General features: G+C 45.0%; 1 protein-coding gene across 24 annotated transcripts in view; it reads right to left on the reverse strand.

Annotated features, from left to right (window-relative positions):
* Positions 1-167: 167 nt before the first annotated feature.
* KIF5A (kinesin family member 5A) overlaps positions 168-17698 on the reverse strand; it is a 32131-nt gene continuing 14600 nt past the window's right edge. The window contains exons 14-30 of one of the 24 annotated variants that reach the window (XM_056797751.1): positions 12180-12386; positions 11716-11862; positions 10825-11013; positions 10349-10466; positions 9695-9753; positions 9446-9555; positions 9030-9131; positions 8762-8822; positions 8441-8512; positions 8192-8296; positions 7678-7698; positions 6144-6360; positions 5702-5855; positions 5273-5355; positions 4820-4847; positions 3710-3825; positions 168-2357 (exon numbers count right to left, since the gene is read on the reverse strand). In XM_056797751.1, the coding sequence (XP_056653729.1) occupies positions 3747-3825; positions 4820-4847; positions 5273-5355; positions 5702-5855; positions 6144-6360; positions 7678-7698; positions 8192-8296; positions 8441-8512; positions 8762-8822; positions 9030-9131; positions 9446-9555; positions 9695-9753; positions 10349-10466; positions 10825-11013; positions 11716-11862; positions 12180-12386 (1752 nt within the window). In that variant the 3' untranslated portion in view covers positions 168-2357; positions 3710-3746. Of the gene's footprint in view, positions 3826-4819; positions 4848-5272; positions 5356-5701; positions 5856-6143; positions 6361-7677; positions 7699-8191; positions 8297-8440; positions 8513-8761; positions 8823-9029; positions 9132-9445; positions 9556-9688; positions 9754-10348; positions 10467-10824; positions 11014-11715; positions 11863-12179; positions 12387-17698 lie in introns of all 24 variants that reach the window. The other 23 variants (XM_056797764.1, XM_056797759.1, XM_056797749.1 and 20 more) reach the window with 23 other exon arrangements.

Consider the following 17698-nt stretch of genomic DNA (forward strand, 5'->3'; position numbering starts at 1 on the left):
ACCGCCCTCTCTTCCCGGCGGGGAGAACCACCCCCCTCCCTTCCCAGTCTGAGCCCGAGAGCAGGAGGGCCTCCGTGAGGCGGGGGCTCCGTTGTAAGTGCCCTTCCCCCTCCAAGGTTCACCTCTAGCCGCTTCCTCCCCTCCCCCCCAAGACACACACGCTGGGGCCAGGTTAACGTTTCCTTTTATTCGTAAAGAGATCCGCTCGCACTGTAATAGACACTGGGATTTGCGGTGTGTTTTCTTCCACTCCGACATGCAACGTTTGGCAGATGGGGGGGAGGGGGGTTGGCGTCAGCCAAGTGGTAGGGACCTGGCAGGGGAGGGTTAGGGGAGGGGGATGCAGGTGAGGCCTTCATGGAAGGATTGGTTGGTTGTCTGTTGCGTTCGTGCTTGCGTGTGTCTAATGAGTGAGGGATACATTCCCAGCCCTTCCCCCCCCCCACCCTGTGCCTTCACAACTCATCTGCTCCTACAGAGAATAATTAAATGGCACTATTCCATAAGACTTACTGGACTCGGGGCCTCTGGGGCCAAGTTCGGCATCCAGCCCTTTAGTGTCTGATCTCCTTCAATGTTATCTGTCTGGTACTTTTAGGCTCTATCAGGTCTGCCCTAAGCTCCAATTCTGCTTAATTCTATAACCTTAGGAGGTATGGCTATACTCCCTCTTCCCCCTTCCCATTTTTTCCCTTTTGGCTCCAAGGATGTGTGTTTGTATGAAGGGGGGGGCAAGTTCTACATTCTCCTAGTTGATTGACTGTAAGAAGCAGGGATGTGATTGTTTTGTTTGAGAAAGGTGAGTTATCATTTCTGTCCTGGACTTATGCCTCAGACAGTCTTAAGTGGCTTATCTTTATCCTGTCTGTTGGACAGATAGTCTCTGATTTTCTTTCTTGGATTCCTCCCTAAGCCTTAACTGTTCAGAAATTGAAGAAGGGCTCTTAGACTGTAGATAAGGTTTGCATTTACATGCTTCTAGACCATTCTAATTACTTCTGTGAGAAAAAAGGGAAATCTGGTCATCAGGCTTTCTTTCTAGTCAGTGGTCTAAGTCCTCCAGTCTTGCACTTAACTATAACATTACTTGCACATAGGCAGAGCTGGATGGAAGAAAGAGCTAGCCTGAAACCAAACCAGAATATGACCCTTTCCTACACCCAGTAGCAGTTGCTTTTTGGGCTAAGGAAGGGTATAGTTGAAACTTCCAGATATCAAACCTTCAAGCTCTACTTCCTTCAGATTTTCTCCTCTGCCCTTCCTTAAAGTGCACTCTTTGAAAAGGATTCTTCCTGAAGAAACATTTGAAGAAGAAACATTTTGCTGAAGAAACAATTGTACATTTGGAGAGATTGTTGCCTCCAGCTTCAGAGGAATAAATCTAGAGAAAGTTATTCTTACCCCAAACCAAGAAGGGCAGTTGGGGGAGAGGTGAGAGCATAAGGCAGCATAATATGGAACAAAGAGAAAGGGGTCCAGCTCACTTCCTCCAAACCTTGAGGTTGGTGTTGCAAAAATAGGTGCAAGAAATTTCCCTGCCTGTTTGTGGAATTACCCTGGGAGAAATTCAAGAAGACAGACAGTGCCAACTACCATCTGTCTGTTCTCTCTCCACTCTGGTTTAAAAAGACAAGCAGTTATTTGCCAGATTCTGTGAAGAAAGATTGAGGGGACTGAGTCCCTTGCTCCTCCATCACTACAGTGTTGCTCTGGGAATTTGGGGCATAAACCATGGGGTAGCATGTACAAAGGGCAGAAGTGAAAGAGGAGACAGTGATTTCAGCCACCCATGTTTATAGTGCCCAGAGAATAATATGAGGGAAAGAGACAGATTTTGGAGGACAGAGGTAAATATCTGGAATCCTCAGCCATTCCTACTCAACAAATCTATGTGGAAAGGGAGTGTTTGTGTGATTTATAAAGCCAAAACATTCTTCAATTTAAGGCTTTGTTTTTGTTTTTAACTAAGAAAGGCCAAGGGCCTCTAGCTTCCTTTGTTCCTTCTTACCATTTGACCCCTTTACCAGTGACCCCAACTCAGTGATTAATACCACTCAATGTGAAAGACATACATGAGAGAAGAAACCTTCACCTTCCTCCTTACTATCCCAAGTGAGTGGGGTAGGCTATGCATAAAAAAGTTGATAGATACATTATTAGATACCTTCTAGAGTAAGACAATGGAAAAAAAAGACATAGCAGCAGTTTTGATATACAGTACACAGAGATATACAGAGAACAAGAGAAAGACATCAAACATGATACAGTTGAACAACAAGGATTGGGGGAAGGGGTTAGTATCAGAGACCACAGGTTTGCAGCATGCTCAGAGGAGAGGCCTCAATCCCTCTTAGAAACTGGGGAAGAAAAAGAAAGTGGGATCACTCTGCAGCCCAGCCATAAAAAGCAATTGAGTTTTTTGATTCAAAAAAGGAATAGGTACACCAATTTCACAGATTTTTGGCATAATACCAATATACATAAACTCCACCAATTCCCACCCTCTTTTTCTCTCATCACTCCCTACTGTTCACCCCTAAATCCCCCAGCATCTCCTTTTCAGTTTTTTCTGTCTTTCTCATATTTTGTATAAGACTGGGGTGGCTCATCATGGGTAACTTTCTGGCTGAGCTCTTTCTTGGCTAGGCCAAGAATGCAAATTTCCTTGATAGAATACTTTCATCTTTCTGTCCCCAGTACCTATTTCGGTGCCTTTTGTGTATTAGGCATGTCAAATGTTTATTGTAAATTTAATCAAAAGTCTACCAATGTCTTCTCTGTTAATGATCCCCAGGGATCTAAAATAGTGAGTCTGATAGTAGCCTTATGTTGAGTTCTAAATCTGAGGGAGACCATGAAGAAGAGATCCAGGAGAGTGATGATGGAGAAGACATGTAAAGATGTAGCTAGGAATCAGAAAGCTCAAGACAGGTATCCTCTACAAAGGTGAAGTGTTGTTTCCTGTCCCCTGTCCCCCATCCACTCTGATTACAAAGTGAGAGGAAGGGGCATTAGCCTTGGTCTTCCATTCCCTCCCAGTTCAAAAGTGGAAGGAATGACCTTTAGGCTGTAGAACAGCCCCATAGAGAAGGTTTGCATTAAATGCTTCGAAACTATTCTGGTTACCCCTTATGAGGAAAAAAAGACAGTCTGGTCATCAGGCTTTCTTTCCAGTCAGTGGAATAGGAGCCCAGAGATGGCATTTATCATAAATATTGGTTGAAAACAAAAATTAGGAGGTTGGAAAACAAGGTGTCAGGGAAGATTTTTCCTGAAGACTTCTTCGATCAGGATACATATGATCTTTCTAAAATAATTGAGGTGTCTGATGGAATGAGGAATGATATGGTCTCTTGACATCTTTTCCAGCCTTTGAATTCTGTTGGCTGTTCCTCCCTCCTTCAAAATCTCAGTCTCCTCCCTGCCCAGCTTCCTAGCTGCATTCTTTCTTTGGGCATGTACCAGTGACCCCTAGTGACTAAGAGCTAGTATTGTGGTAAGAGCAGGCCACACCAGGCAGAACACAGATTCAGGTTAAGGGAATGAGTGTCAAGGCAAGGCAGCATAGATCCAGTATTTGAGAGGGGCAGGCAGAAATCTGCTTAAGGAAAAGCAAACTGTCTGGAGCTTGAGAGAAGTGGGGAGTTAGATGGTGAAGAAATAAAGGGAGGCAAAATGAAGCTAGTCTCTGTTAGACACCTAAAGTTACCTCAAAGTGCAGATATCCATCAGTTCACGGGGGAGGATTAGCTGGCTGCTGTCTCTTGATGAAGGGGGAAAAGCTTAGCCTGGTCATCAGCTTCACAGCCACAGGGCAGGTCACTCCTAAAGAAGAAAGTAGGATCAGGTAGGTACCACAGTGGATTGAGTGCCAGGCCTAGAGTCCAGATGACCTGGGTTCAAATATGGCCTCAGATACTTCATAGCAGGATGACCCTGGACAAGTCACAACCCTACTTACCTAGCCCTTACCATTTCTCTGCTTGGAAATGGATAATTTAAGACAGAAGGTATGGGTTTGGGTGGGGGGGAGGAAGCAGAAGAGATTATACCATCTACCACTACTTTGCAATTATGAACAGTTTTCTAGCATTCTCACTTTACTTTCACTGTATGCTTGTGTTGAAGTAGAGGGACAAGGACTGTTCATAAGATCAGAGATTTAGAATTGGAAAGGACTTTGGAAAGTATTCCAGAAGCTTTCTTTTACAGATGAGGAATCTGAGAACCAACTAAGGATGTGGGTAAATAGCAGAGCCACAATTCAAATCCAGTTGTAGTTGTTATTCACAAAGTTTTATTTCACAATGGAGGTGAAATGAGAACATAATTTTCACCCCATGACTATTTACACTAGATCATATTGTGAAGTAGGTCAAATTCTGGGAGAACTCTGGATTGATGGATGATCAAGGGAAAAGTCATTCTGCGGTACAGTGGGGAATGGACTGGGATAACCTTACTAGTCACAGTAGTGGAGAGAATGGTCTTAGTTCCGTCCACCACCACCCAACTCCTTTCATATAGCATAGTCCAGGGAACCTCCATGAGAGGATTAGGGAAATTTAAGAACTCCCCCCACCCCGGAGTTTAAGAACTGGCTCTCCTGGAAAAAAATTAACCTTTTCTCCATCTCTTTCTTAAATATAGACAATCAACAAACAACAAATCAAAGCTCCCAAATTTTAGCATTTTCCAATTTTCTGAGGCATAAATGCTCACACTGAAAATATAAGAATTGACTTAGTTGAGCTCCAGCATACCCCTGCTTCACCTCAACCCACCCACCAGAGACACCTTAAGAGGGAAACCTCTGTACCTATTATCATTGATGTCTGTGGCATTTCCTGGAGAGATCAAGCATGAGGAGTAGAAGAAACAAAAGGAAAATAAATAACTTGATAGGCATCGGGTGACAATTTCCCAAGTTTTTCCCCCCTATCTCTTAGGAAGCTGTTGGGGATTTGGGGGTATAACTACTTTCTTTTTACACTAAATTTCTTTATGGGTAAACAGTTCTAAGGAAGAGATTATTCTTTTCCCCCCACTAAGAAAAGGGGTTAGGATGGCTAGTAAGGGAGGAATCAAAAAAGGAGAGTTCTAGCCCCAGACATGACAAGAGATTTGGGATGCTATTGGAGAGATAGAGACCCCAAGGCCCCTTGTTATTGCTTCTCCCAAACTGCCTCCTCTCCCCCATCCCACCCTCAACCCCAACCTGGAATCCCTGTTTCTTGGGTCCCATTTTGAACAACCAATGTTCTCTTCTTACCATTATCCATGTTTAGCTTCTGGTAGGAAGCCAGATTGCCACTGGAGGAAGAGGTTGCACTGCTGGCAAAGGAGTTGCCAAAGCTGGATGGGAGGGGTAGAGTGGAGCAGATGCCATCTCAGCCCTTCCCCAAGCTTTAAGGCCACCATCTTCCCACCCCAGAAATAAAAGCATATCTAAAATCAGTGTGATAGAGGCTTCCCAACGCAGGAAGTAAGGAACAGTTAACCTTTAGCTTGGAGGCGTGGTACCCATTTTTAATCCTATTTCATTACTAGGACAGTTGCTTGGGCAAAAACAAGAACAGAAAACAAGAGTTACTCCAAATAAAATAAGTCTTAGGGATTCAGCCTGATCTTGCCCTGTAGGGACTAAGGCCTCCTGACCGTGGGCTCTGCCCTCCCCATCCCTCACGCCCGCGTTACTCACTACATGTCAGAAGTAGCACTAGGTGCAGCCTGCAGGTACAGGTTCTGGTAATTCTGGAAGAGATTGTTTGTGTAGCTGATGCATTCAGGGCTCCTGGTGCCATAGGGATTGGTGGGTGAAGACACTGGGTAGTGGCCAGGCCGGACTGGTTTGGCTGTGGTTAAAGAGAAGACCCAGGCACGAAGGATGCCTCTTAACCCTTACTTTTTACCCCTGGAGTTACTCTGTTGCCCACATTGGCTCCAATGTTTTTACTTTCCACTTGTTCCATTGAGGGAAAACGGTGACATCCTTCCACTGTGCAAAGAAACTTCCCAGGGAAAGAGGTGCATGAGGGCATCAGGGTATCTGGGGCTTGTCAGGAAGAGAGCCCTGCTATCTCCAGAAGGCTGTTGGGAGCCCGGCTTGCCCAGCCCTCCCCCCTCCCTGGCCTGACCCTCACCAATCTGCGCAGAGTGGTTTCGCTTGCCAGCATTCTTGTAGCGCACAGCTTCCTTGATTCTGTCTACCTCCTGCTGGTATCTACGCTTATCTTTCATGGCGCCTTCCTTGGCTTCCTTCAGTGCGCCCTCCAGGGCCTTAACTCTCTCAGCCGTAGCCCGAAGTCGTTTCTCCAGCTTAGGAAGCTCGCAGCGCAGATCTGCATTGTCACGAACCAGCTGCAGTGGGGCCAAAGGAGAGGGCAAAGAGGGAAAGGGGGGGGGGGGGAGAAGGCAGTCCAGAAATTGAGGAGAAATCATAGCCCACTATGTCACCCAGCCTAGGGCCTAGGCCTTCCTCAGCACCTCACGTCCCCACTGGATGGAACTGGCCTCTCCCTTTCCTTTGCCTCCTAGCTCTAGACCCCAGCTACAGTAAGAAATGGGGACCCAATGCTTCAGGGTTGAGGATTACAGGGAGATTACCCACAAGCAGAGCTAAAGTGTGGGCATGCGGAAGATGAGGAGGCAGCAAAACAGCAGCTCTTGGTGGGGGGGTGGGGGTGGGAGTGGAGGGGATGACAAAGGGAAGAGGCGACTTAAAATATGGCAAGGAGTCCCATACAAGGTCAAATGCAATGCAGAGCAGAAGCCACAAGCAGACATAACCCCTCCCTCCCCCATTCCATACAACACACTCACTCCAACAGAGCCCCACAGGGAGGAAAGAAAATGTTTGAATTCTTACAGCCTTGTGCACCTTGCCCCCATAGGAGAAGGTCTCCTGGGATTTCCCCTCCCTTTGTGGATAAGGCCAGGGGACAGTTGGAACGAACAAAATCATCCCCTACAGCCTAAAGAGACACCCTTAGATTTTTCACCATATTCTATGAAAGAACTGAAAAAATGCCCAGCCAAAGAAAGGAACAGGAATTATTAGGGCTCTCGCAGAACAAAAATACAGCAGTCCTGGGGGAGGGGGATTGATGAGAAAGATTTCTGTATAGTTTCACCTTCGTATTAAGTATAGATTACAAGCAATATTCGTTGGATGAATTAGCTGCCAGTTAGGGCCCATTTGTAACAAAATTATTGCCAAGTCCACTTTCTTCTTCCTATGGGGAATATCTCATTTGTGTTACATGCAAATCCACCTATTCCAGGTAGATTTTATTTTTTGCTTGAGAAACACCCTTATGTTGATGGAGGCCAGAGAGGGATGGGGAAGGAATTGAGTGACTATTATGAGAGAAGGGAACAGCCTTTTGGGTCTGTAGGGGAGTGGAGAGAGGAAATACAATCTAGCCTTTTGCTGGTACAAAGTAAATGAAAAGTCTGCCTTTAGGCCTCAGAAAAGGGTGAAGTAAAACTATAGGGTACTTGCTGGAGTTTGTTCCTTGGAATGATAATGATGCCCAATGCTTCAACTGCTGAAGCCTGCCAGTAAGGTTGAAATATCTTGGAAGTAAAAGGGAAGGATCCCTACTTTGAATATACCAAACATTTCCTGTCCTGATTCCTCTGGGCTATCTCCTTTTTCTCTCCCCCACCCCATACCTTGGACACCCAGACTTCCAGCTAAGGAGCCGCAGCAGAGAGGAGGGGGGACAGAAAGGCAGCAACTTAACATACAAGAGTCATAGACTAGCCCCCACCACCCCCAGGCTGGTCAAGCCATCCTGGAATCATATTGTCCACTTCCCTGACTCCCTCCCTCCCTCAAGCCTATATCCCTGGAGGATACACAGCTTCTTTTGTTCCCTGTTTATCTCCATCTGTTAGATGTTCTTCCTAAAGCCCAACTGAAATTCTTGCTGCAGTTCTCTTTGTTCCAGGCCATCCCAACTCATCTCCCCAAGATGGATGAGCTGGGGATTGCCATGTTTAGAAAGATAAATGATAGTCATGGGAAGAAGAAAGCCAAATATAAAGATAGTATTTTTAGGGATAGGAGGGGGAAAAGCATTCAAATTAAGTTAATTGTCAGCCCAAGAAACTTCCAAGTAAGAGCTCAGAGTAGCCAGAAAAACTGTCATTAGGAAACTCTGTCATCCTCTTTCCCCAACTTTACCTGTTTGTGAACCTTTGTAAGCTGTTCCAGGTTGTTCTCAAGAAAGGAAATCTTCTGTTTCTGGGAGTGAATCCCCCCACTGTCCTCGGGTTCCATTTCTGCACTCTTTAGTAGAAAGGAGTACAATATTAGGAGACAGAACCTATCAGAAACTTATCCAGACTGAGTCAGCTTAGCCTCATTTAGAATCTTGAGTAAAATAAGGGAGGGAGAGAAAGAGATCAGTAAGACACTGGAAATGACACTCACTTTCTTGACTCGAGTCGTGACGTCTTGAACGAACAGCTTGCGAAGGTTGTGGAGGGTCTGGAGTTCCCGGGCCTAGAGAGGAGAAATATGTTTGAAGAGAGCTAGAAAACAGGATTCAAAACTTCCTGGGGCCAAAGTGAGACACTGATCATTCGCTGATGTCTCCTGGTGAGAGACATCTGTTTAACACCAGAGTTTGAAAAAGAACAGAAAAATGAGGTTCAGAAAGGAATCTGAGGGCAAAGACCAAAGATCCCTCCCTTTTAGAAGCTATTTTAATAAAGATTACTGATTCCCAAAGCCCTGTACAGAATTACTCACAACAGTCTCCTCCAGCCCTTTGAGGTCCTGCTTGGACTGCTCGTGTCGCTCATAGAGAAATCTTCAGGCCCATCAACACCAGGAGATGGTTGGAAAAAGTGAGAATTTGTTTATGACGCTAGCTAGCCCATTTCCCCCTACTCCTTTCTCCCCACCAAGTTATCCTGTTTTCACCAACATATGTGGGCAAGTGTGTCTTGTGTCCAGGCACAATCACACATGACTACAGATGCCAACCCCTGGAGTTCCAGGCATGCCTGTGACTCACGTCAGCTCCTGTAGTTTAATGCTCTTCTCATGCTCCTCACTTTTTAGCTTTTCGTAGTCAGCCTGCAGTTTTTCTAACTCCAGCTGAAGCTTCTGATTTAGGCTGTACAGATAAAAGATAGATCAGGAATAAAGAAAGAAAAGAGAAGAAGCAGTTCAGGACTGACCTATCTACCTTTAGACATCAGAGCCTAATTGGGGTCACCAACCCCAGGTACAAATTGAAAATTGTTTCAAATATATCCTTAGTTTCCTCTACAGCACCTGGCATAGTATTCACATATAAAATGTTTGTTAAATGAATGAGAGCACAATTAATGAACTTATTCCAGAGTCTCCGAATAAACTTTGGAGGCCATAAAGGAAGACAAAGAGGACCGGGGGCTTATACAGGATCAACTAGTTAGACTTCCTTACTCTTTAAGCTCATCAATGATTTTCTGCTTCTCATTGATCTCATCCCGAAGCCGGGCCAGCTGCCGATGATGGGCTTCACGATGGTTCTCCATCTGCAGTTCCAGTGCCTTCTGTGAACAATACCCCTCCCCATTAAGAACAGAGACTGTCCCCCCATACTTCATTTCTATGAAATCCAGAATAGCCCTCACCCTGCCAAAGGCTGGCAGTTTCCCCAACTTTCTCACCTCCCCCCTCCCTCACCTTCACCTCATCAGCATCCTGTGTGTCTGGTTCCTTGTCCTTCAAGGCTACTTCATTCACAGTTTCTGAGGAGGATTGGGAAAGAATTAACATTGAACATGCCTCTTCCAGGGAAATAACTCATTCCTTTGTGATAAGAGCTGTTGTCCAGGTAGGGCTATTAATTAAATGAGCCCCCAAAATAAGCTTCTCCAGTCCAGCATGGTCTAACTTGATAAAACAGGGGCTGGGGAGAGTCTTTGGTTGATAACAGATTAAACCTCATGCAAATCATCATTGGTTTCTAGCCAGAACCTGAATGAACAGGCCATGGGGCTACTTGTTTTGGACCTTGTTAATTATCCCTTCTTATATGAGAGAGCACATAATATATAAGATGGATAGAGAGCTGGTCTCAAAGTCTGGAAGGCCTGGGTTTGAGTTTGCAACACATTGGCTGTGTGATCCTGGGCAATTCAGATAACTTCTCAGTGCATGAGGCAATTGAGACTGTAGTTAAAGAACAATGGTAGATCTGCATTGGAGAAGGGGTTTCCCCTCTGGGAGCTCCCCACCTTAAGGAAATCATAAGTCCTGGCAAACACACACACACACACACACACACACACAGATTGCCCCAAGTCCCCAGATGAAGTGAGGGAGACAGGAGGAAGGTCTCACCCTGAGCCTGTAATTTAGCAAGCTCATCACTCAGGGCATCATAGGACTCTTCGAGGTGCCTCTTCTTCAACTCCACACTCTGCATATACTCAGTCAGGGAGCGGATCTTGGCCTCATGCTGGTGAAGGGGAAGAGGCAGAGTCCAAGAGTAAAAACAGAAGTCCAGAGGCATCTTCTGAAAGTTCAAAAGTTTCCCCAACCTTCCCTACAGTTTCAGTTCTTTGCATTTTGCTATGTACTCTGGTGGGACAGTAGTATTCCAGAGACACTGCCTTCAGAAGCCAACAGCCTAGGAGTTTAGAGCCTATCAACTTTCAGTTTACCACCCAGAATCTATCTCTTCCCTCTGCTAATGATCCACTGGCCTCAGGTTTCCAGAAGATTTTGGCTAGGAGTAGGGCGCAGTGAATAGCCACATTGGTAGTAGGGGAAGATTTCTATCCCCTACAAAAGACCCTCAATCTTTGGGCCCTCACCTGGGAAATGAGCAGTTGACAGGAAGAAAGTTCTCGCCCAGTCACCTCCATTTTTCGGTGACATTCAACCTGCAGATTCTCCAGTTGCCGGCACCGTTTAACCACAGACTTGACTTCTGACTTGATCTTACTGATATAGAGTCGAGCCACTGTGAATTCCTCCTCAATGGCTCCACTTATTTCCACTGGCTTTGGATCAAACAAGAAAAAAAAGAGGCCACAATCTGTCTTACCAGTGGAGGAGTCCTTAAAATTATACTCCCCCTCCCCTTCTGCTGTAGTGTCTGCCATTTTCTCAGGTGGCAGCACAGTTCTGTTTTTCCTAGATTCCCTGCTCAAGATGAGAAAGCTGCCTACTGCAAATGATGGGAAATCAAAATTCTTCAACGCAGCCTTCAAGGAACCCCATCTCTACCCCAACCACCCCAGCCCTCTAGTTATCATGTCAATCTTTCAGTAAGACTTCATTTTACCATGGAGTTCATATTTTTCACAAACAATTTGATCCAACTCTACCACTCTGTGCATAGCTATTTCTTCTGTTGCTGCTACTATCTTTCAAAACCTGACTCAAAGCTTACCCCTACTAGGAAATCCCTTTTTTTTTACCCTACCCTGAATACTTTTTTATTCTTTATTCTCTCACCAAGCAGTTATTATCACTGCTATAATATTAGCTTTGCACTTGTCTCTCTGGCTTTAAAAACAATTTTGTTTCCTAGAGATATGGATATAGGGTTTGTCTCTTTTAGACTAGCATTTCCTCAAAGGTAGGAATCACAGTTCTCCAGTGCCCGGTACCAGATCAAAGGAGGTAACAGACTCCATTTCCCTAATTCTTCTCACCCCTCTGAGCAGACTTAGCAAAGGAGAGACCCCATTCCTACTTACCAGCTTGATCTCCCCATTGCCCACGATGACGCTGAATTCACTTAGGTCCTTCATCAGCCCATTCAAGACCTCAGCAATTCTCTTTCTCTGGTGACCACTAACTTCTTGTAGCCTTTGCAGCTCAGACTCCAGGGACAGCATGGTAGCCTAAAGGTAGTCACCACCATCCTTAGAGTCATTACCAATATACCCTATCCTTTCCCCCCAGAACAGAGGCTCTCAGTGAGACCTACATGGAGGGAGAGCCTGTGATCTTACTGGCATTGGAGAAAGATGATGGAAGGGACCTAGAGGAAAGGTCAAAATCATGGAATAGAGGCAACGAGTGAGGAGCAAAAACCAAGGGGCTCTTTAGTACACATATGAAGGCATGAAACAAAATAACGTATAATGTTCCCTTTTGAGGGGAGGGAAAGGAGCTTTAGTTGGGGGTGGACAGACCGCAAGACTCTTTGGTCACTTACCACCTTTTGGGATAGTTCATCCATCAGCAGCTGGTTCTGCTGACTCTTTTCCTCAACTTCCTGTGATTTTTGATCATAATTGACTGCCAATTCCTCTAATGCCTGCAACACTTCCTTTACTTCATCCTTGGCTGCATCATTCTCCGACTGCAGATGACTCAGCTCCTGCTGAACCTTCTCATTGTCACCTCTTGTGGACACCAACAGCTGAGAGAATGGAGAATCAGGTGCTAGTGGATATCTACTTTGAGTGCCTAGCCCTGTGGCTCCCTGGCCTGGGAAGGCTAAGATCCAAATCTCAGAGTTTTTACATTAGTAGAAAAAAACCCCAAATGACCTTGTTGCCACCTTCTATGGACACCAGCAGCTCAGAAAGTGGGAAGTCAGGTGTCCATCTATTCTGAGTTACCAGTTTCATGGTTTTGTGGTCTGGAGAGGCGAAGGTTCAAATCTCAGATTATTAAATTGGTAGATTAAGAAAATGTTATAGTAGGATACATAGATTTCAGTAAGGCATTTGACAAAACATAGTGATATTTGTGGATAGAAAGATGTGTTTAGATGATTGTTAGGTGGGCAAAGTTGCATGAATAGCCTCAAAGAGACATAAGTAATGAGTCAACAAGAAGGGAAGGTCTATAATGCAATACACCTCAGACCTTGTTTTGTTTGGCATTTTGACCAATGACCTGGATGAAGGTGTGGATAATATCAAATTTAAAGAAGACAAGATTAAAAGGAATGGCCAACTCATTAGATGACAATGAAATTCAGAAAGATCTTGACAGTGTTAAAAGGTCAGATCTAATAAGATGAAATTGTATGGGATAAATGTAAAGTTCTATACTTGTGTGGTTGTAGCAGTAGTAACTAAAGGCCTTCCATGTAGTTGAGGCTAGTTTCTCCTAAGGCCTTGCCACATTGGCTGGGTTGATTTTTGTTTGAAAGGCAGGGGAGCAATCCTTGAGTACTGATTAGTCCAAGGGACCCCTTGTTAGTCATTTGAGCATAAAATAGTCATCACATAAATAAATGCTCTTTTGACTCGATGAATGTTCTACTGCTATGTCAGTCAAAACACCCCTATGACTAGAAATGCTTCCATATAAAGACCAGAGGAGCTAGGTCTACCTAAACCAATATGGCGTCTTTTATGAGTATTTCTATGCTTTGGCTTTGTAAAATGATTTTTGTTCAATCCAACCTGGAACTACCAGACTGGCCTGAGTCAAAGTGAGGAAAAGAAAGGCAATGAAGAAGAAGAATCTTGGGCAGAAAGATGAGCCAACACAGCAACATGGCACCCTATGGCTGCCATGGGCAAAGCCTCTACATTAGACAATGTAGGGGCTCCTACTGACATGAAATTAGCCCAGTGGATGCTAAAGGTGCTTGATGTAGAAAATAAAGATAAGCACCTGAAGAGCAATCCCTACCAAGGGATACTTTCTGATTGTAGCACATCGAAAATGAAAGGAAATTATCCAAGTGCATTCAGCGACTATAAGCAGAGCTCTTAGTTTTTAAGAATCACAGTGGTCTTAATATCAGCACAAGTAAAAGGAGCAATGCTGACGGGAATAAAAACCAAGAGGCTGACTGGGAAATATCATTTTCAAACCAGATTTCATTGAAAAAAAAAAGCTGTGGAGTCCTTTTACGAGTAGGGCTTTAACAAGTGAATGAGAGCAGAATCAAGGATAAGAATTGGAACCATCACAAGTAGCCTAATAATATACCTGCTCTGTCCCCCTGGAGTGATCTCCAAAGAAGGGGCAGAGGCTGGAATGGCCTTTCTAGCCAAGAAACTTGAAGAGTTCAAACCAATCTGATGAATCACTGAAACAATCCTTGAGGTCATGATTCAATGTAGCTGCTGCAGAGATGCTCTGCTGCAGAATTCTATCCACTTGGGAAGCTTATAGAAACTTACTTGGGTAAAATCTGTGGAATCAGATTTCTGATGCAAGACCATTCTTTGTCCCTTTTTAGGTAGCTAACATGGGAAATTCTGCTTACCTGACCCCATAAAGATGAGTTCCACAATAGGGATCTGCAAGGGAGGGACTATGTTTGAAGCAGAAATGTGGTGAAGAGACTATAAAAGTTGATTAAGAAATCATTAATACTGTCCAGGAAAGACTGAAGGCCTGTCAGCAGAGAGTAGGAGAAAGCTACCAGCAGAACTATATGAAAGGGGTTAAACAGTAATATGAGGTTGCAAAGATTTATCAGGATCAAAATCAGGAACTTAGAGCCAATTCATCTGCCGGGAAATGTCTTGCAAAGCAGAAGCAATGGATGCTTGTGGAGAGAACTGCCTGATTTGCCAAAAAAAAAAAAAGTAAGAACATTGTTGTCTGTGATCCCTTTTGATCCCAATAAAATCTTTGCAGTTAAAAAAAAATCCTAAAAGAGATGGATTTGGTAGACGAGACTGATACCCAACTGCTGTAGCCTACCATATCCCATGACCACCAAGCAAATAGATCCTGCCTTACAAACCTCTATGCCAGTTATGGTGGCTGGGGTCAAACTGAAATCCTTGGAGACGCCCAAGCCATATTGCAGAGTTCAAATCAAATCAATCCAGTTTCCAGAAGGGTAAAAGCTATTTCCTCCCTAATGATAGAGATGAAGGAAGCTAAAATTATCCTGTGTGACCAATGAAGAAAAAGTGGCACCTTGGCAACCTTCGGTTTAAAACTACAATGTGCTGAACAAAGTTGTCATGACAATTGGTCATTTCTTGCCCCCTCGATGGTCAGTCAGATAGCTCACACTGACATTGTTTGCTTTGTATAGGCTTTGCTTGTATATATTTTCAAGTCATTTTCTTCTTCTGGGCTTGTAGTCTTGGGCATCTCTCTTTATAGAATAGTTCTTTATTATGATATTATTTATTCTTCCAGCCTTACTTCCTGTTTTTGTTAGGGCCTGGCTATGCACACTTCTAGAGGAAATGTTTGGGCTTGATTTGTATTCTCTAGGATTTTGATGCTTCTTTCTCTGAATACTAAGTTCTGAGTTCTTCAAGGAACACAGGGGCAACTCAAGCCAGGAATCTGTAACTTTGGGGATGCCTAGAGTGGTCCAGTCTAGAATAAAGCCTGATCATTGCTATTCTGGTCTAAATTTTGCAAGTTCCTTCTCTGATTTGGGTCTGGGTAACAACTACAGGCTGGCCCCTGGTTGAAGACGGATGCTGACCCTAACCTTTCTGCTAACTGGAAGACTTATGGATTCCCAGCAACAGAACTGAAGGCTCCCTGTTGGTTGGAGCTCTCTGACTTTTTGCTTAGCTGCAAACCTTGGACTGGCCTGGGGAATGAACACAAGCCATTATTCAAAAGTCAGAACCTCATAGCTGCTAGTGTTCTTTGCCCAGTATATACCTGCAGACCACTCCTTGTCCTGCTCTATCACTCCTAGTCACACATCTCCTCCTAGGTCCATGCTATCTATATCTGTGACCTAGATCTGGAGTTAGAGGGACAGAACTGGCAGCGGGTTCCTGTTCCTGCTTCCTGCACAGTGCCGAACACATCCCGGTGGGATCCAGATCACTGCTTTCAATACGTAGCATCAGATCCCAGCTCAGTCCCTCCACTTAAAGACTCTAGGCAGTTTCTTCCTGCCTGGGTAGATCCCTACCCCAGCTACCTTTGGTTACTGACTGAATTGGGCTAGAAAAATGACTCACCGTAGTTTTTCCTGGGATTTTCTGATCACAACTCAATCCAGAGTACTTTCTAGGTCTTAAATGAAGTAGGCATTTGGGGGAGGGGCATGCATGGGGAAAGTCCAAGCCAGACTTTCCTCCTACTCCACTGTCTTTGCTGGTCTCCCACCGCTGAATGGGACAGGGTTCTTGGCACCGAAAATGTGTTTTCTCTATTCCTATAGCTAGAAATAGGCAGGAGCAATTCAACTTCCTCTGGAAAGGGGTTCAGCATAAATTCACCATCCATCCCCAGGATTACTTGAACTCATGTTTCTACAGTGTGGTAGGCAGAAACCTGACAAAGCCTTCACGTCTGAGACGTGGGTCCCTCATCACATTGATCACATAATGTTGACCAGCCTGAAGGAGGATACAGTGACAAAGGCCCTAGGTCAGATGGCAGCCCATTTGAGGGACAAGGAGTGAGAGATCAACACAAAGATCCAGGGTCCAGACCACTCGGCCTGTTTTGTGGCTAGGGAGAATGATTCCATGCACAATCCAGAACAAGCTAGTGATCCTTGGGTCCCACAACCCAAAAAGGAAGCCCAGAGGTTTATTACACTCTGATTTTTGGGGACCCCACGTTCATCACCTAGGTATGCCGATGGTTCTCATTTGCCAAGTCCCCCACAAGTCTTTTTCAAGAGGGGCCCAGAACAGCAAAGTGGGCCTAAAGTGGGCCATCTACCCATTTCCCCATGTGCCTTTAGGATCCTTTGGGGCCCGTTTTTGGGGGGAAGTCTCTGTCCATAAAGACCAGGCTGAGTATAGCCTTTAGCAAGCTCCTAGGGGTAACTAGACCAAAAGACTATAGGGTTTCTGGAACTATAAGGTCTCCAGAGTTGCCATTTATGATACTACTATTGTTTACAGCCTTGACTGGTACCATTAATTCCCTTTGTCCAGAATTGGGTAACATGAGATAGTCTCTCAAATAAGATGGGTAATGTAATTGGGGAGAGGCCTCTCTTGTTAAATGCTGTCACATGTTCGAGGTTCCCTTTTATGAAAAGTTTGCAGGGGCTAAAACCTCCAGGCTCCCCTAATGCCTCCGATTTCTCTGCTAGCCTAATGGTTTAAGGGCTCCACTAATGAAGACCTCGATTTTGAGGACCATCATTCTGCCCGATTCACCACCTGCTCTGTCCTCTGCACAATTGGACTTCAGGGGCCATTGATATAGTAACAGGTAATACCCAGAGGGACGGAGGTCCTGTCAAATCCTCTCAGTGAGCAGTTTCAAGCTATATGGCTAGTGTGTGAGATGGGTAGGTTGGACGAGATCTTCATTAACACTGAATTTGGGGCAGCAGGCAGGTATCTGTCCAAAGGGTCTAGCCCAGGGGTCCCCACGGGCCACGTGCGGCCCCCTGAGGCCATGTATCCGGCCCCCACCGCACTTCCGGAAGGGGCACCTCTTTCATTGGTGGTCAGCGAGAGGAGCACTGTATGTGGCGCCAGGCGTGCTCACACACAGTACTACTTCCGGTGACATCATCCTTTGCATCGTGCCTTAGAAAGAGGCGCCTGCAAAGGATTATGTGGCTGCACAATGGAAGACATCAGCGATCTGGGGAGGGGATTCCCCACTGTGTATACTGCTGCCAGGTTAGGTTTAGGTTTTTATAGTCCGGCCCTCCAATGGTCTGAGTGGCCCCCTGTGTAAAAAGTTTGGGGACCCCTGGTGTAGAGGCTAGAATGAAGAGGATTTGACAGTCAGAAGCTCTCCCCTTAGGGGTCAGGACAAACAAAGGGATTTTTGTAATACTGCCAACATCCTACATTGTTTGTA

Source organism: Monodelphis domestica, chromosome 5 (genome assembly GCF_027887165.1).
Source record: "Monodelphis domestica isolate mMonDom1 chromosome 5, mMonDom1.pri, whole genome shotgun sequence".
Taxonomy (NCBI): Eukaryota; Metazoa; Chordata; class Mammalia; order Didelphimorphia; family Didelphidae; genus Monodelphis; species Monodelphis domestica.